Source organism: Simochromis diagramma, unplaced genomic scaffold (genome assembly GCF_900408965.1).
Source record: "Simochromis diagramma unplaced genomic scaffold, fSimDia1.1 OVJJ01000308.1, whole genome shotgun sequence".
In the NCBI taxonomy this organism is placed as follows: domain Eukaryota; kingdom Metazoa; phylum Chordata; class Actinopteri; order Cichliformes; family Cichlidae; genus Simochromis; species Simochromis diagramma.
The window spans coordinates 2,010,196-2,030,024 of NW_024386785.1; the positions used below are offsets into that span (position 1 = coordinate 2,010,196).

The 19,829-nt window shown below is 39.7% G+C and overlaps 2 protein-coding genes across 2 annotated transcripts; both read left to right on the forward strand.

The window, feature by feature from the left end:
* The first annotated feature begins 431 nt into the window (after nt 1-431).
* LOC120728053 (suppressor of tumorigenicity 14 protein homolog) lies at nt 432-5,098 on the forward strand. Its single transcript, XM_040022724.1, has 7 exons — nt 432-575; nt 1,473-1,543; nt 2,195-2,388; nt 3,558-3,593; nt 3,797-4,026; nt 4,541-4,674; nt 5,071-5,098. The coding sequence occupies exons 1-5, from the start codon at nt 486-488 to the stop codon at nt 3,988-3,990; spliced, it is 585 nt and encodes a 194-aa protein (XP_039878658.1). The 5' UTR covers nt 432-485; the 3' UTR covers nt 3,991-4,026; nt 4,541-4,674; nt 5,071-5,098.
* Nucleotides 5,099-7,064: 1,966 nt separating this feature from the next.
* Nucleotides 7,065-18,000, forward strand: LOC120728050 (suppressor of tumorigenicity 14 protein-like; the record flags this gene model as incomplete). Its single annotated transcript, XM_040022721.1, has 10 exons — nt 7,065-7,239; nt 7,331-7,435; nt 7,609-7,716; nt 9,175-9,279; nt 11,194-11,298; nt 12,825-12,941; nt 13,027-13,210; nt 14,876-15,147; nt 15,373-15,509; nt 16,397-18,000. Coding segments are annotated over 10 exons (1,470 nt in total), but the record flags the coding sequence as incomplete, so codon positions are not given.
* Nucleotides 18,001-19,829: the final 1,829 nt, after the last annotated feature.

Here is a 19,829-nt window from a genome sequence, read left to right on the forward strand (position 1 = left end):
CAGTAGCAGCCAGGAATCAAACCACTAAACATTTAAGTCATTAGCAAATGACCTGCTCAACCTGCTGAGTCACAGCCACAAACTATAAGGAACTTTATATATTTTTTTAGTTAATTTTATAATATTGCTTTTTTTGTTTTCCCCAAGTACTGAAAAAGTTTACTTCTTTCACCTGTTCATCCTGCTGCATCCATGAAGTGAAAACATGCAGACACTTGTTTGATAACACATCAGCTTCTTTATTTGATAATATAATATAATATAATATAATCTAATATAATTAATATAATAAAAAACGGAAACTTGGTTTGGAGTAATTGTATAACACCAGGTGACTTTTCTGAATTGGACTTTCACAGCTAGTTATGGCTTTTTTTATGCAAACAGTTGTTTGAAAATTTTGGTAATTATATGTTCTATTGAAACATCCATATGTGTCATCAGTACACAACGATGACACGGTGCAGAGAATTTACATCGGCTCCATGGGAATCAGCAACCAGCGATTCCTGCCAGAGCATGAAGATCCCAGCAGCTCAGAGTTTACTCAGCTGGCTGCTCAAGTCAGCCAACAGGTGAGACCTAACAGACTCACAGCATGATGGGTGTTCTCATGTATGCTGTATCGCATGCATTACTTTAACCACTGGTTACAACCAAGGTTTGCAGAACAGCATCTCTGAATCCACTACGTCTCCTGTCGGCTGGGAACAGGAAACTGTGGCTGTTCAGTAACATCAAAAGAACTGGACAATATAGGACTGCAATGATTTGCACATTTCATAAACCAATATTTTATTCACAATAGAAGACAGAAAACATCTCACATTTTTAAACAGACTTTTTTCTATGTTATGAATTTTTTTTCCCATTGCCCAGTTTTAAGCGTCTTGACTTCTGCTGCGTTTGAATGGTAGGGTCAGTATTTGGTGTGAACAGTAGGAAACCTGGCCCTATCCTGCTTTGTGTCAACAGTTCAGCCTGGTAGTGGTGGTGTAGTGGTGTAGGGAATATTTTGTTGGTACACTTTGGGCTCGATGATGATACTCAACTTCTCGTGGCTGCACCATGTCACTGGTTTCTTGAACATGACATTGACTTCACAGAAGTCAACTGGTCTCAACTGGTCTTTGTCACATGCACAGTCTCACATGTCACTGTGACAAATCTCCAGCGACTGTGTGATGCCATCCTGTCGAGATGGATCAGATCTTGTTGTTTAATCTGTGCCACAAAGAATTAAAGCAGTTCATGTATATATCCACACAATGAGGCCTGATTAAATTGCAGGGTTAACTGCCTAATGATTCAGTTACAACATGGTTCATTTTGCTAAATGACTGCTTGCTATGAATCTGTATTGTAATCTTGATGTTATCACAAACCTGTGGCTTCCTCTGTTGTGTGTTTCTGTCTTTGTTGAGGCAATTAAAGGAAGTCGCTGCAATGATGTGTGACTTTTTCTCTTTCAGCTGAAACTGATTTACTTCAAAAACTCAATGCTGGCCAAATACTTCAACTGCAACACCGTCCAGGCTTTCAGGTACTGTGAAACAGAAACTTGACTGCCTGTCAGGGGCCATGGTGTCATGCTGACTGCTAAGTGTTGTGTTGTTGTCATTTGTTCACTGTGATCAGCTTATCTAGTTAAAGATGTTAAGGTGCTGAATCAACAGTCAGTTCATTAGAGTCGGTGCAACTGTGACATGGATCAAGACGCAATGGCCTCCCGGGGTGGTCAGAGGGCAGCCATGCCCAGCCATGTGCACACGCACGCGCATATCAGGTGTTGCTATCCTAGGGGGGACTTGTCGTTGACACAATGCTTTCCTTAGCCGCTTACCTTAACCATCAGAAATGAATGCCTAATCATAAACCTAACCTTGTGACCCTGACACTAAAACCACATGTGTAAGACTGGGAGGTATGAAAAAAGAAGGGGTATTCAAAATTGGGTCCATATTTACCAGCAATGCACATATTAATATTTTGAATACATAAATTAGGTTTTATAAATATGGCCAGTTTGGTATTGTGGTGTTAAACGCTGAGCTGTAGTCCTTTGCATCTGAGTATTCGATGATTGGTTTTAATGTGGTGGATTGGTTTGTACCTAAAATACTGAACTCTCTTGTTCAGTGGGGCACTTTAAAAATAAAGTCTGTATAAATCCTCTCTGTGTCTTGTGGAGCAGTGAGGGTGACAGCGGTGACGACAGCATTGTGGTGTATTATGAGTCGAAGTTTGATGTCCCCGTCCCTCAGCAAACCACTGTGGATCAAGCCATTGAATCTCTGGAGCCTCCAGCAGAAAGTGAATGGAGCCAACAGGGACAAGGGCTGCTGAAACCCAGTGACACCCTGAACATCAGCAGCATCATCTCACAAGGTTTGACAGCTCATAGATCCATAAATTTACGCTCTTTTACAGGTTTGTTTGTGGTTTGTTACCCAATCAATTGCCATTGTAAATGAGTTCCTGGAGTAAATGTTGCTTTCTGGTCAAGAGGTCGTTCTGTAAGGAAGTAGTTCAGACTTCCAACAGGTATATGACTCAGCAGTGACTAACAGATGGCAGCATTATACAGGAAGATGCACATAGTCCATAAGAGGACACATTTCTTCAAACATCTCAAAAGTTCTGAAAAGTGTAAGAATGATCTAAGTTAGGTTAATATATGAGCCTTTGAACTCAAAGCACCATATTTACTTTTTAAAAAATGTTAAGTTAACATATATCTGAGATCTTCTGGTATCCACTTCCCTCACAGCGGGATTTTAGTTGATTTAAATGATTCAGAATATAACAGAGATTCCTAAGTGGTTGCACGACTGCTGAAAATGCCTTATAGTGTGTGGTACATGCAACACTGATGTTTGCTGGAGACCACTTAGAATAACATATCTATTTCTGTATCACTGTTGTCTCCCAGTGGTGAGAAACTTTGAAGTCTTTGAAACACTGGATTTGCTCTAGTGGCTGCTAGACTGCTGCACTGTATCTGATAAGGCAATGGGGTCTCAGGCTACGTCCACACCAGCCCGGATAGATTTGAAAACAGCGTTTTTTTCCTGAAAACGCTCTGCGTCACATTATCGTTTTCAGTCGTTTTCACAGAGTTGTGCTTCCACATTAAAACGGCCGAAAACACTTACGTCCCAGTCCTGCACGTGCGTGAAAAGTTTTTTAAATGGACTAACAATGAGGTGGAGATGTTGAGTATCACAAATGTACAAAAGTGCAAAAGCGAGTGAGAGTTAAAGAATTTGAAGAAAAGCTATCTGGAGCATGTGCAGACATATTAATCTTTAACAGGGCTGTCAAAATTGAGAGCAAACAAAACAACTGTTGTATAATGCCCTCCGCTATCTTAGTTTAATTGGTCACATGACTGCATCACATGACTAAAATGCATCATTGTCTCCGTTTTCGCTTAATTCGATTAAAAAAGAAAATTCCACCAGTATTTATCTGAACATTTTCAGCATCATGAAATTTGAGTTAGTAGTGAAGAACTGATATGTGGTGTCCTAGTAAATGTATTTTTGTGTTCACAGCTATAGATCAACGCTTGGCCAGGACCCCATTAACTGGTGAGAACTGGTTTACCTGCAAGCATTTGTGTAGTAAAGTATACAAGTTTATTAAAATTAAAATGTAAAGAAGTCTGTTTATGGAGGTAAATAGGTTGCAAAATATAAAAGCTTGTATCTTCATATCCTGTTGGAAAAAAAGTGATGCATTCATGGTAGTGCTGGTGTGGGTCAAACAAGAACTTTTTTCAATGTATTTTCAGAGAGGATGTTCTTCGACATCCACGTCAGAAACCCTGGATTTGTTCATTCTCCAGGGTTTCCCTATTATCTTTATCCTCCAAATCTCAACTTGCAGTGGAGGCTTCGTGCGGACCCGGGCCACCGAGTTAGGGCTCGACTTCCACACTCTGATCTTGGAGGACGACTGTCAGCACGACTTCATCAAAGCCTATGATTCGCTGGCTCCCATAGAGAAACGTGCTCTGACAGAGTGAGACAAATAATCCCTCTCCCAGAATTTAAACTGTCATCTACCTCTGTGTGTTTGAGATTTTAGCTTATTACAGTGATGGGCAGATATACTTCAGGGGTGGATGCATGAATTTTTGCAAATTCACAGCTAAAGCTATGTGTATGGGAAAAGGCAGAAAGGTACACTCATTCTTTTATTGTTGGATTTGTTTGCAAAGAAGTTTTTGAACACTAAGTTTGTAATAATGTAGATAGATGTTATAGTTTGGTAAGCTACCTTAATTCCTGCCTAACTTAAAAACCAAACTGTGTAGATCTGGTCTGAGCTATATGGGAGAGCTGTTATTTTTATAGACACATTCTTCCTTTATAAATGCTTGGGATGTTTTTTTCTTTTTTCTTTTTCACATCTTTACATGCATCCAGCCCCAGGACTGTGGTATCACTGCTCTGTGTTATCAGAAATAAAACAGGCCTTTCAGGCATCTTTAAAGTTTCCTCTGTAAAAGTTAATATATCCGTTCTTTTCTCAGACAGTGTGGTCATCCTCAAAAATCATTATCCTTCATCTCTGGAAACGTCATGTTACTGACGCTGGTCACAAATGAGGAGAAAAACTTCCCTGGCTTCAAAGCAAGCTACTTCCAGATTCCTGTGACTAAACTAAGTAAATGCAGACACATTGTGAACAGTTATCACTTCTTCTGTTTTTTAAGGAAAAAAAGAAACAATTGTTTTCAACTGGGTCTCAAAGAATTTCATGAAATAATATTGCACTTATATACAATGATTAATGTGTAATTTTGTCTTCCAAGAAACTGATGCATTCTCAGAAATGTATAATTATTCAATAAAACAACCCATAAGCTAGAGCTCACTGACACAACATGTCACTGTAACTGGGATTATGCACTTGAATGTGTACGGAAATAGAATTCAGTTGACCTGCAGGATTATGTTGTGTCAGTGTAAACGCCATCTCCTGACATTTCTGCTGATTCTTGTGATATTAGAAACTTAATAGATGGAAGCTGAGTATAGTGATGAACTATCTGTTGTTCAGATTGTGGTGGCACAATGACTGAAGACAAGGCTTGTTCTCTTCACCGTTTTTTCCCTCCAATTACCCTCCAAGCACATCATGGTGTGTGGAACATCGAGGTAAGTCCTCAAGATCCTATTTTAATTTCATTTAAATTAAAAATTAAAAAATTAAGAATAAAAAAATGAATAAGGGGTTGCTATCATCTACATCAGATTTGTGATGACCTTGACATTCATTTTCACAACATTTTCTCAGTAATAATTACATTTGAGCTGTATTTGATTTTCAGGTTGCAAAGGAAAAATTTGTGAAGGTTGACTTCAAAAAGTTCTTTGTGGGAAATCAAAGTGAGCATTGCCCCCATGATTACGTTGACATCAAACGGTGAAAGGTAAGTAAGCATCAGTTTATGCCTCCTTTTACTGACTTTGTACATCATCCGTGTCAGTGGTGGGATTGCATGAGTCCAAATTTAGACTGCAGAGTTCTGAGTCAGCAAGTCCCAAATAAAGACCACAAGTCAATGTGTCAGAAGAGTTTTATGACTTGATCACTCAAATTGTGAACATTGCCTTAAATTTGATTTATTCTGCTCATTTTCATCTCAATCTTTTGTTATTGGACTGGACTAGAGTAGCTTTGATTCATATAATAATAATTTATCTGATAATGGGCTTTTGATGTAGCCTCTAAGCGCAGTCTGAAACAAGCTCCTCTCTAAAAAGCCAACTTTTTACTAATGAACTGATGCTCACAAACAGAATGTTGGAACAGCAGGTGGATGGAGGTTGTGTGCCCACAGGCACAGCTGTGTGCGCACGGTGACCATATAAAGGATTTTCCTAATATCTGAGATCATACAGACCCAGGTGTAGAAAAACTCCTATTTTAGAATTGACAGCATGCTTAAAACAAAAAAAAATTGTCTTACTGCATTTGTGCTGACCATTGGCACACTGGGTGATGACCACAGAATCAGAATTAATGTAGAATTACTGTAGTTGGTTATGTGTTGGCACAACATTGCCCCATCCCTTTTTTATACTTGAATGGTTCATGGGTCATTGTTCTTCATGCCTGCAAAGCTTTCGCTCGAGGCCACTTGAAAAATTACTTGAAAGTTACATGAACAATTTTGAAATTCTTCCCCATACATGCTAATGTGAAGCCAACTGCTACAATCTAAAGAGGGTAAAATTAGACTCAGTTCTAACCTTTGAACCACACATCAGTAAGTTGTGCAGTCATGCTTTGCATGAAAAAGTCACATATTCTTTTGTTTTTTCTTGGCTACATTACTGGAGCTGTGTTCTTTCTGGTACAAATAAGAAGTTACTCTCTCACATCCAACTAGTTCAACATGTAGAATAGAATAGAATAGAATAGAATAGAATAGAATAGCTTTTTATTGCCATTGTTACAAAAACAATGAAAGGCAGTTTGTGTGTGAAGTACACAAAAGCATACTTATTTACACAATAACACAGACAAATGTACACAAGAAAGATATGTACAAGTTATACATACACCTGCATGGACGCACCCATAAATACATACATACACACACATACATACATGCATGCGTACATATGTACACACACATATTTCCACATACACGCTTACAAACATATATATACATACACATACATGCCCTCTGAGGAGCAGGTGCATTGTGAGGTGCAGTGTGATCAGTGATATTGCACACTGAGTGGGTGGGGTGGGGTGGGGGGATTTAAGTACCTGAGCTTATGACTGATTGAATCTATTTGAGGAGTCTGTAGCTCAGATTTCTGGCTCAAATTTACATTTCAGGAACAAACTTGAGTTTATACATTTGGCTGTTTGGTCATGAAGCTTCTCTGTAGCTGGACGAGTATTGTTCTGTGTTATTCAACAGAATCACACTGTATGTGCTCTACCTGAAAGTATTAGTTATTCATCCCCTGTCATTAGACTGTGTTGAAAACACTATTTTAGGACTTGTGTGTGTATGTATGTCTGTTTAGACAGACAGACAGCTCAGTGTGTGTCTGTATCTCTTTTTTTGTTGTAGGCTGTGTGGCAATGGCTTAAACAGCAGAGTGATCACCATCAAAAGCAACGAGGTGACCATTACGTTTAACTCGGACTCCTCCTATGTTGACCAGGGTTTCACTGCTGAGTATGAGGCCTTCATCCCAACTGACTGTAAAGAGGACTTTTAAAAAACATTTTCATAAAAGGATTTCAGCATTTTCCAACCCAGGCAAATAGATGAAGGGACTTTTTGTTTTATCAGCTTGTCCGGGAAGGTTCCAGTGCAACAACTCCCTGTGCATCAGCAAGATTTCTCAATGTGATGGCTGGAACGACTGTGGAGATAACAGCGATGAGATCAACTGCAGTGAGTCCAAACCATCAAACATCTCTTTGTACGAAGTCTAAAAAGAATAAAAGAAGGTTTAGCAAAAAAAATCCAGGTTAAATATCAACTGGAATTGACCTAAAAAAAACTGTAAATCACTCTCAGTCTGTAGCATTTTATTGTTGTTGTGTTCAATTTGTTTCTCTGCTTAGCATGTGACGCATCTCAGATACAATGCAAAAATGGTCACTGTAAACCCAAATCTTGGCTGTGTGATGGGATTGATGACTGTGGAGACAACACAGATGAACAAAACTGCAGTGAGTAAAGCAGAAATTAAATTTCTACATATTTCATTTCATCAAATCAAATCAAAACATTTTTATATAGCACAATTAAAAACAACAATGGCAATCAAAGTGCTTCACAAGTTAGGAGCCAATAAAAATAGACACATTTACCAACAGCAAAACAACAGCAACACAAGAAAAACATAGAAACCAGCCAAATGATAGTCAAACTAACCTAAGTCAGAGCCAAAGTAAAAAGATGAGTCTTTAAGTGAGATTTAGAAGACTGAATAGACTCAGCAGTGCAATAACATTCTTTGATCAAGGTTAGATCAAGTAGTTGGTCTTAAAGCCAGACTGGAACTTTTCACTAATACCACTGGTATCTAAGAAGTTGTTTACATACTACTTTTCCAGGATTTTTGACAAAGAGGGAAGTTTAGAAATTGGCCTCTAAGTTGAAAGAACACTAGAATCAAGATTGGTCTTCTTAATAACAGGTTGTACAACAGCATGCTCGAAGGCAGACGGTACACAACCTGAAGACAGTCAGGCATTCAATATACATAAAATCCAGGGCCCAATAGTGTTCAGCGCTTCCTTGAAATTACGGGCAGGAAGAATATCATATGGGGAATGGAGATTGTTAAGTGATCAATTATTTCCTCTACATCCGAAAGAGATACAGGCTCAAACTGCTGAAAGACAGCAAAGCATTTAGGACTGGGACTTGATGTGAGAGTACCGATAAAAGCTGGGCCCTTGAAGTTGTAATTTTATCAATAAAATACCTTAAAAAAAAATTCACAAAGGGAGCGAGGCTTGTGGCAATTGGTCAAAATAAGACCAGACAAGAAGGCAGATTTAGCAGCTTTCATAGACTTCTGATATTTTGATAAACAGTTTTGAAGGATTTTCAGTGGCACTTGAAGCTTCAGAGCACAAATATTTTCATTCAGCCAGAGTTGATGTAAAGTGTGTGTGTGTGTGTGTGTGTGTGTGTGTGTGTGTGTGTGTGTGTGTGTGTGTGTGTGTGAATGAGGACCCCAAATGCAGACTGTCAGGCAGGGATTAAATTAAATCAACTCTTTATTGAAGGCAATCCAAACCCAAAAGGTAACAAAGGAAAGTATTGAAAACATTGAAAAACCAGGAAACACGAGGGAACCCAGCTGAAACTAATCAGGGAAACAAGACAAAATAAAACAGAACACTAAACACAGGTGACTAGGGTTGGCAAAATAAAGAAGGAAGCGATTAAACAAGGAAAAATCACAGAAAGAAGACTTCATAATACAGGGTTCTTACTGGAGAAGCAGTGTTACTGAAAGACATACTATCATAATCACAACTGGAGCCAAAGCAGAAACCTTGATAACGACTAAGAAGAAAACTAAAGATAATCCTGCAAAAAATAGAATGCAGAAGTCTAAAATTCTGGTACCATGACATAAAGAGATGACATGATTTTTGTTTTTGTCTTATCAGCTTGTCCAGGAAGGTTCCAGTGCAACAACACCCTGTGCATCAGCAAGATTTCTCAATGTGATGGCTGGAACGACTGTGGAGATAAAAGCGATGAGATCAACTGCAGTGAGTCCAGACACAAACACGGGTTTTCTTTGTGACTCTGCTTTGTGTGTGACGTGTCTTGGATACTAACAAAAATAAATAAAATCACTCGCAGTAAACCAAAATCATGGCTTTGTAATAGGTCGAGCATCTGTGGAGTATGGCGTTATTTTTGTGCCACTATTCAGAGCGTATGTAAAAAAAAATTTTTTTAAATTGTTGCATTTTGAGCAGACATTTATTTTGAGTGAAGAAATGAACACAGTTTATGTTGTGACCCAGAAAGAGTAATATTTCAAACTCCTCCACTCTGCGTTCCTCCACAACTGCCTCGTTTGAGCTTTGGACAAAATGCATTCTGGGATATTTGCCTGGGTTTAGCTACAGTGGCTAGTGAGCTGACTGGAGACCAAAACAGCCAATCAGAATTTTTTGCATCCAAGTCTGTGATTGGTTGGTTTTGTGGCACAAATATAACTGTGCCATATAACATGCCATACAGGGGCCCGTCCTTTCACGATGGTTCACTTTCTTGCTCCTCTTCTTTCTTGGGTTTCTGCTGCCTGAGTTATTCATTAAGCACACGGGCAGTTGTGGCCACCAATGTGTGACACATTAATTCATAGGCTTTCTTGGTCAATCCAGGCAGTGCACAGGTTGAAAGGAAGTGAATGTGCTATCTGCAGATGGTGTTTTGCCCCTCTGGTGTTTCAGCCAATTCCTTTCTGGGCACTGCTCATTTTTGAGCCATGTGCTTGTTTATCCTAGCCAAATGGACAGGACCTTCCACATGGTGCTGCCAGAGGGGGATTGTCTGTAATGCAGTATTCAGATATTCTAGTAGAAAACCTCATAGAAAGTAATAGCAGTTGCTTCTTATGGACTCTTAAGATGTTGGAACAGTGAGCAACTAGTTGTTTGAGTGTAAGTGTAAATTGTGGCGTTAAATAATTCATAGGTCCCAAATCCTCATGTAATCTCTTTCATAGGGGTAACTGGTGTAGTAGCATTCTGATAATACCATTTTCTCATAGCTTGTCCACTGGAACCATAACCTGGTTCCAGTAGCCACTCATTAACATGCCGTGGCCCCTCAACACCTGATGTGGATCTTGTTAATATAGGCAACGTCCGAGCGGGCATTGCTTCATTTATATATTTCTTTCTCATATACTGAAGTAGGCTTTGGATAGCTTTGGTATGTGTAGCCTGGGGGCCTTAGTGGTTGGGATTTAAACTCCTGATGTACTGCTCTGAAGACAATTAGTGTTACCACTGAACAGCACAAGTTTTTGTCCCATGCTTATTAGGAATTCCTCGTTCATGGCAAATGCAGTCCCTATCACAACTGGGATTTGGTGGAGACCCATTCCTCTTGACAAAGGGTAGAAACACGCCAATCCATTCAGTGTGGGGCATATATATATCTAAATCAGGGGTAGGCAACCCCAGGCCTTGAGTGCCAGTGTCCTGCAGGTTTTTTATATCACCTTGGGTGATATATACAGTTCAGTTCAATTCAGTTTTACTTGGATAGCTCCAAATCACATCAACAGCTGCTTTAAGATCACAGGAATCCAAATGCTGAGAAGTCTGCACAGAAACACAGGTTAAAATCAAAACAGAGCCTGATGGTGATGAGAACAGGATAGATGTCAGACACGTTTCCTGGCTGATGCAATAATCTGATGAGGACGGAGAGTCTTCTTCCTCATTAAGAAACCAGCATAATGACCCGATTAGGAACTGGTAGGTTAATCAGCAGATCTTGTGACAGGTGAGTAATGAGCAGAGAGGTGGAGATGCCAGGAGGAGGCCTGAACCCAAATCATTTTAAAGAGAATTATTTATTTATTTTATAAATGTTTAATTACAGGATTGCAGCATTCTCTGAACTAGGTAAATAGATGAAGGGATTTTTTTCTGTCTTGTCAGCTTGTCCGGGAAAGTTCAAGTGCAGCAACAACCGGTGCATCAAGAAGACTCTGCAGTGTAACGGCAGGGATGACTGTGGAGACAACAGTGATGAGCTCAACTGCAGTGAGTCCAAACCATCAAAGATCTCTTTGTGTAAAAAGAGTTAAAGAAGGTTTAGCAAAAAATGTGGATTAAATCTCAACTTGAATTGGTCTCAGAAGAGCTAAAAGCTACATAAAGCCTGTTTAAAAGAAGATGAAGTAAATATTCTGATAGAATCCTTCCCCCCCAACTTTATCTATAGAACAGTTTTTCTTTTCTTTATACAAAAGTCCCAGACATACAACTGATAGTTCACTTCACAAGCAACAACTGCATGTCAACACCCTGCCCACCTCCCTACCCTGCCAATTACCTACCTACCTCCCCATGTCAGGTTCAGGGCACGAACAGGACCCAAATGCAGGACTTTGTGGTTAGTGACAGTTAGTTTGTTTACTCACTATTCATTATAAATAATGTAACAGTTTCCAAAGACGTGACTTCTTCATGGTACTCCCGACTCCCGCACAGTGCTCGTGGTCCATGGTGTGAAAGATGAAAACCCAACACTCGATATTTACAATAATGCTCTTCTCCTGTGACACACTACTTTTCAGGTTCCTAATAAAACAGGATATGATGATCAATTTAGCGTTCACACAGACAAGAGCAAAAGACAGGTTCATATCAGAGCCAGGGCTGTACTGACTAGGTCACTCAAAGATCCAGTGTCGATTGAAGCTCAGCCACACACTGTTAAGTAGTGGACCACTGACGAGGGTAATCATCAGGAGCTGGCAAAGTTTGTAGACGACAGTTGTGGGTGTCTTCAGCGCAGGAATTTCTTCCGACTATACATACATTACACAAACATCACATGGGGAAGACAGGTCAGAAAGTTATAACAATGGAAAATGCACAACATGAAGAAAGACGAGGAGAAAAAAAAGAACTCCCCCAGACTGAGCTCCAACAGGGAGATCAGTTTGAGAATAGAAAAAAAAAATCAACTCGGCACATGAATCATCACACAATATAGAAGACATAAGCTTCGAAGGCGTTTGGGGTGACCTGCGTATATAGGGTGACCGTGTCTCAGGGGATTGGGAAGCTCATCTGTAACCGGAAGGTTGCCGATTCGATCCCCTGGCAGACACTTGGTATATTTCCTGTCTCCAGGAACAGGAAATCCAGTTTTAAGATCCCTTCCCAGACCCCTTAACGCCCACTCACACCCTGGGCCATATGACCTCAGGAAATCACATGATAGGGTGGGGCCAGGTTTCACAATGAGCTCACTCGAAACCCTGGCTGATTGTGACCCACACCCGTTTTCACACCTTGGCTCATGTGATTAGCTACAGGATCATCAGGGGGTCCTTTGTCCCTCTTTGGGGGAAACTCCCACTGGGTTTAAATCTGGGACTCTCCACCATTTGACCCTTAGAACTGAAGAAGCTTCTCGGATGAGAGGTGAAACATCTTCAAGCAACTTTTCTTTCCAAGCTCCTTAGACTACGATGACCTGGATGACTGAGAACCTTCACAGACATGTTAGATTAGAGTTTTCTTAGGGACTGATATCATGTGTGTCTCCTTTCATTTAGCTTCAGTGTGCTCAGCGTTCACCTTCCACTGCAGTAATGGACTCTGCATCAGTAAACTGAACCCAGAGTGTGATGGAGTGCAGGACTGTGAGGACGGCTCTGACGAGGCTAACTGTGGTATGTTTACCACACACTCACCCACAGATGGTTGCAGTGTGACTTTTCTAGTTACTTGGACATTGAGATCTGTGTTTGCTTTCAGATTGCGGGACGAATCTGTACAGTAGCACTCGTATCGTGGGAGGTCAGTCAGCTAGTGTGGGTGAGTGGCCCTGGCAAGTGAGCCTCCACTTCAAGGGGCTAGGACACGTGTGTGGAGCCTCTGTGCTGAGTGACTGCTGGCTGCTGACTGCTGCCCACTGTGTCCAAGACACTATAGTTTACAAGTAGGAGCTCCTCCATCTGAAGTACTGAGTGTTTAGTAGTGTTCAGATGTTTGATCATTGATTGTACTTGGATCCATGATCAGACATCTAAAATTTTAAAACCTTGCCTGAGTCTCTCGTTCATAGTCATCTACTCTGGAATTTCTAGACGGCTTCCAGTGCATTGCTAGTTTTCTCTACCTGGAATTCCAGTTCTCACTCTTTGGTTGTGTCGTCTGAAATTCCATCTCAGACCCAAAATTTTAACCCCGAGCATCCAATGTGCCTCACTTTGGATGCTTTTTTTTTCACAAAAACAAAAATGTTTTTTAATGATTGCCATTTAGACACACTGAACGAGATTCAGAAGATGACCTTGAATGACAGATCAGCTTAATTTATTTCAGGTAAGGTTTCAGTCTGTAGTCTGAGGCCAGTCACAGATCCTTTTATAACAATTCATGTGTGACAGACACTGTTAATATGGCCTTGAAAAGGGCTTTCACTGCCAATAAGTAGTGGACTATATTAAATAATATGTGGAGGTTATGTAACTCTATCCTAAGAACCCCATTATGTTTTTGAATTCTTAGTTATTATTGTATACTTTCTCTAAATGGCATTCCTATGGCTTCCCGTGAGGAATCTTGGAATTTTTCACCACCATGTGTACTTCAATGTGTATGTTAAACAGGAATGTAGGAGTGCTTTCTTGCAGTAGTAGCTCTACAATTAGAAATATCCTGCCTGAGAGTGATGCTAAAAAAATAGTCTATGCATTTATTAATTCTAGGCTGGACTACTGTAGGTCGTTATTATCTGGCGGTACTAAAAACTTCCTGTAAAGCCTTCAGTTGATCATAAAAGCTGCAGCAAGAGCACTGACAGGGACTAGAGAGCATCTCTTTCTTGTACTGGCTTCTCCTTATTGGCTCCCTGTTAAATCCAAAATCAAATTTAAAACCCTTCTAATCACACACAAGGTCAATTCAACTTTCATTTCAATTTCATTTTATTTATATAGCGGGGAAATAGAACAACAATTGCCTAAAGTCTTGAACAATCAGGTACCTAAGTCTTGTACTCCTGGCTTACCTTTGTTCCCAGGATATTTAAAAGTAGAATGGGAGTCGGAGCCTTTTAGCCACCTCTTATGTGGGAACCAACTCCCAATTTGGATTCAGGAGACAAACTCTGTACTTTTAAGACAGTAAAAAAACAAACAAACAAACAAATTTACTCTGAGTTTGGAACAGTTCAAAACATTGTTTTAACGTTAGCATACTTTGACAGTTTTACAGTGTCAACAGAATTCGGAGAGTATTTAAACTAATTATACAAAAGTGACTTATTAAAGGCAAAAGGTAGTTTATTGTACCATCATTAAATACTAAGAAAAACAAGAGGCTATGCAAGTCTCTCCTCAATCCTTTTAATGCTTTGTTTAAAACCACGTAAAAGTAAAGATGCCTTTAAATATAAGTAGAAATAAATTTAAAATGATCCATTTATTAATTTACATGATTAGCCATTCAGTAAAAGGACGAGCTGTTAGAATCCCTGACAGTTAGTCTTTTCACTGAATGGCTAATAATCATTGATCTAATTCAGTATTTTATTTTAAATTCAATTCCAGATTTGAGGTTAAAGAAGTTGTTTACAGCCTTGTCTGTTTTATTGATATAGGCTCTCTCACGCTGACCAATGGGAGGCCTTTTTAGGCCTCCATGTGCAGAACCAGACCAATGAGTGGACAGTAAAGAGGGGTGTGAAGCAGATCATTGCTCACAGGTACTACAACAGATACACTGAAGACAATGACATCGCTCTGATGGAGCTGGACACCAGAGTCAGCCTAACCCAGCACATCAGACCCATCTGCCTGCCTTCCTCCACCTACTACTTCCACTCAGACCAAGAGGCTTGGATCACCGGCTGGGGGACTACCCTGCAGGGAGGTGAGATGATAATAAAGAAGTACTGAAACACTGCCCGTCTCAAAGCTCTTTCCACACTGGAAGTGATGAGTTTGAATAAAATAATGAGAAAGACAAACATTTGAGTAGTTAGTGGGAGCAGATCTGTGGAGGTAGTTTGGTTTAATATAAACTTTTACAAACAGAATCTATTTTTTTTGTTATTCATCCACAAGCTCTACATGATTTGATCTTGTTGTCTCTCAGGTGTCTCAGCGGGTGTCCTCCAGATGGCGGAAATTCTGATCTTCAGCAGGCGGTTGTGTAATCTCCTCCTGTATTACAGGGTCACAGATAACATGTTATGTGCCGGATTCCTTTCAGGAGGCGTGGATACCTGTCAGGTACAAACCATTCACACATGCTTGCAATCTGGTTGCTAGCACCTTTTCATTAGTGCCTACTCTGATCGACTGGCCACGACTCGACTCGACTCAGATCGACTGATTTGATTGTAGAAATTATTGTAGTTGATTTGTAGAAATTTCCTTTGTTGCCAGTGTTGTGCCAAAAAGTGATTTCCGATGGTTTTCTGTGGGTTTTTCTTTTTTACGTCTGATATATTTACTTATATCAGTAAAAAGACTGTCGTGAAAAAGATTTATGACAGGGTTACATATAAAACAAAGAAATTGTCTGTTTTTGAAATATCTTCATAATATTCATAATATTCTTCAAATATCTTCTCTTTTTATTTGTACCCATATTCTCATCAATCCAGGTCTTTTTTGATCACTTCAAGTAAGCTTAAAATACATTTTTAATGCCAATGTTAATTTTACCTGGATAATTAAAGCATATATAAAAGTCACTTTCTGGCTAATTGATATTCTTCATGAGAGATGTGATTGACCTATTTTTGACAGATTTTAGGTCAACAAGTTATTTATAAGACCTTAAATTCCTGCAACCACCAGAAATCACTTTTTGGCAAAGACAGCAGTAAAGCTGTCGTACACATTGCAAGGCAGTTTGAGCTCTTGTTGGCAGCTTCATCTGATTTCCAAAATCAGCGATATGATTATTCGGATCAGAAAATCGAGCCTGGTTCAAGAAAAGAAATTCCACAAATCCTTCCAGCAAAATAACATCGTTTTTAGTGTGTAAAAGCCTTCAGAAATTCACATGGTTTGTATTGTGATGCTTGTTGGGATTCAGTCGGAGATATTTCTCAGTAAATTAAGTGAGCTGAATGTCAAGTTCTGCTGTGACTCTTCTTTCTAACTCTCAGGGTGACTCCGGCGGGCCCCTATCTGTCGCCAACTCCCATGGGCGTTTTTTCCTGGCAGGCGTGACGAGCTGGGGCAAAGGCTGTGCTCTAAGTTTCAGACCTGGTGTCTACACCCGAGTTACCAAATACCGCAGCTGGATAAAAGAGAAAAGTGGAGTGTAGCAGCAGGAAGGTGAACAGTTCTCCGGATTATGGGTATTTTTGTTGGAAATCGAACCAGATGTTGACATTTTGAACCCCGGCTTTGTTTATTGTTTGCATGAAAAGTGCTAAGGAGCAATCACAAAGATGTAAAAGAGAGCTCAATAAAATCAGCCTTTCAATTATCTAAAACACATTATTATGTGTTTTAGTGGGGGGGGGCTCCAGATATTCCCTTGCTCTCAGTGTACAGAACACAGTTGACAGCAGCAATACTGACAACCTGACATCAACATGTCACAGACAATAAAAACACATATAGCACATTTATGGTGCAGAGATTCTCGATTATTTATCGAATACATATGCCTAAATGCAAATCTAAAATATGCATAACTAGTTCATATATATACAGTATGTGTAAGGTATGTATGTATGGCTGCTTGTGAACTTTCTGTTTTATTTTATGCCATGTCAGCTCAGTCCCTGCTGCCACCTCCTCTCCTATCAGCTGCTCCGATCGGCCATCCTGGCGTGCACTGCTCTGTAGCAGGGAGGAGCTGGATCAGGCTGTGATGAGGGCGTGATGGCTCTGCAGTGACATTTCCTGCTTCCTGATACTGGATTTGTAAAAATCTTGAATCGAGAGCGAGTCAGCACAAATTATTTTTTCTGCAGACATCACAGTGCATTGCAGTCTTTTTTTTCCTGCTTGGTGGCTGATACAGTGATAGATGAGCAGACTGGGTTACTGCATAAAAACTCCTGAGGCAGCTGGCACCAGAAGTACTGCTGGGCCTTTGAGATTCTGCATCTCAGAAGTCTGAACGTTTTCCAGAATTATAGCTGAATTATATTTTTTAAAATTATATGAAACAGCAACATAGTTTTAGCTTGCTCACAAAATGTATTGTACTTAGTTTGTTTTCTTTACATGAGATAAAATGTCAAAGTGTTGTTTGATGCCATCACTGTTCCTTTTAATGAAGTTAAAATATGTTTAATATATGTTCACTCTTGTTACTAAGACTTGAATCATGCTGTTTGGTCAGTTTGTCATTTATCATGATTTTAATTACTTGTGACAATTTAAAGATTTCATATTTTGCTTATTGATTAATTATTGTTCTACGCTTGCTAACTTGCTAAGCTGATTAAGTGGTTGATTGAATATCTTAAATAACCAACAACAAACTTGCAGATGATGTATTGTGAATGTCTTTGAAACATGTCATCTTAATCAATCATAATGTGTTTACACTGTTTCAATAAAAATCTTTACCAGTCAAACTATTTTCAGCTGAAACTGTCAGAAGGGTTTTTTTTACTTTAAAAGGATTTTAGTGGGCGCAGAATCAAATAATAGACACGGACACGAATATTGTAAACTCAAGCTCTTTTAATTTATGGAAAAAAACAACAACATTTAAACTACATTCCGATTCAAAACAGGGAAACAAAAATAATACCCCTGGACAAAACTGGGCAGACTTAAAAATAAAGTGTTATTTTAAGTACTTTAAGTACATTTTTTGTTACTATGTGACCTCCAAGTGAGAACTGTCACTCACATGGGACAGAAGTGGTGGGACTAATCAAATACTTGCGGGCCAGTACAGACAGCTGTGGGTGGGTCCCTGCTCACCTGGACCCTCACTGCAGCAGGCAGTCGTCTTGCTGATGGTGGATTCTGCTCTGCACAAGCTCGGGGCCCAGTTATACAGGGCTTCCTCCTCTGAATCAGAGAGGATGAGGCTCCTTGTCTTTGGCTCCTTTGTGGTGGCATCTTTACACTGTACCTGCAGCAGGGCCTCAAGGCTGGTATAAACCTCTTTTCACTCTCCCCTTGCAAGACACTTTAATATAAGGGGCTACGGCTCCTTCAAATCTGTTTCGGTCTTCCCCATACAACTTACCATTCATTTCAGATTCATTATTCTCAAAGGCAGCTTCTAAATGTGTCTCAGAAATATTAACATGAGCTACTGAAAAATCTGTTCTGGAGAATCTGGGAGTAGTACAGTATATAGAAGTATAGAGTCGGCCATTTACAAACAGACCAATCATAAAAGCTACAAATGACGTCTGACGTCTGACGGTTTGACAATTAATTTATCATATTTAAGGACGGCAATATCACCTCTGTCTCTGGCCACTCTCAGCTGTGGTAACAGTAATTTTCTCTTCTTCCTGATGGACTCTGAAACATCTTCATTGATGTAAAGACTGTAAAACTTTCTTTCGAATGAGAGGATCAATTGTCTCTTTTTACATCTGTCCACAGTCTGCCAGCTCGTCCATTCTACTTGTATGGACCGACTCTGTGAGCGCGTTCAATTTCAATGCCGTCACTGGCCAGGCCCAGCTTCTTCTTCTGCATGTGTCGGACTTTATCCTCCGATGTTTCCCAAGTTTCTGCTTTTTCTTCTATTAATCCTCCACTACGTCCTCCATCCATCCTCCTCAACTGATTTTCTAAACAATCCATCTTGGTTGTTAACTCTTTGTTTTTCTCATGCATGCTGCTGACCGCTGATTCAAACTCGTTCAGTTTGCTTTTCACACGCTTCTCTTCAGTTTGCAGCTCATCAACAGCACCATCATTCCTTCAGAATGCTGTCCAACCTCTTGTTAGTTCTATCTATGATTTTAATTTGACAAATGGCTTGAAGCTATCTTGCTGTTGATGAGTCAGATCCTCACGTTGCTGTTCCAGCATAGCTTTTAGCGTGCAAACACTGACATAGCTGTCATCCTCTACCGTTAGCGCCTTAGCGGCCTTCGGGGGCATAGTTGTTAGACAGTTTCGCCTCCCCTACCAGTGAAGATCTCTGTTTCAATCCCAAATTGTGGAATGCTGCAACGTGTTTTGCATTTAGATGGTACTGTAAGGTTGAAGTGCTTCGGTTGTATGCAAGCTCCATTTTGCACAATTTGCACAAAACCACGCTTTTATCAAGGCTTTGGTCAGGTAGTCTTTTGAAATGAAATTTGCCTCAGATCAGTTCAAGCAACATGCTTTCTTCTGATTCTTTGTAGCTCTGATGTGTGCATCAGTGTAATCAGTATACCAGGAAATCTTGCATTGACAAAAGTTCCCCTTTACTTGGAATGCAAAGTGCGATTAAATTTTTTCAAATTAATTAATCCCAATTAACGCATTAAATTCCCACCCCTAGTATTTAATAAAAATAAGATTAAAACAAAAATTGTATTGTTCATACATAAAAGTGATTGTTCAGTTTCAGTATTTCTTTTTCTTTAAAAAATTGAAAATGTCTCATTTTGATGA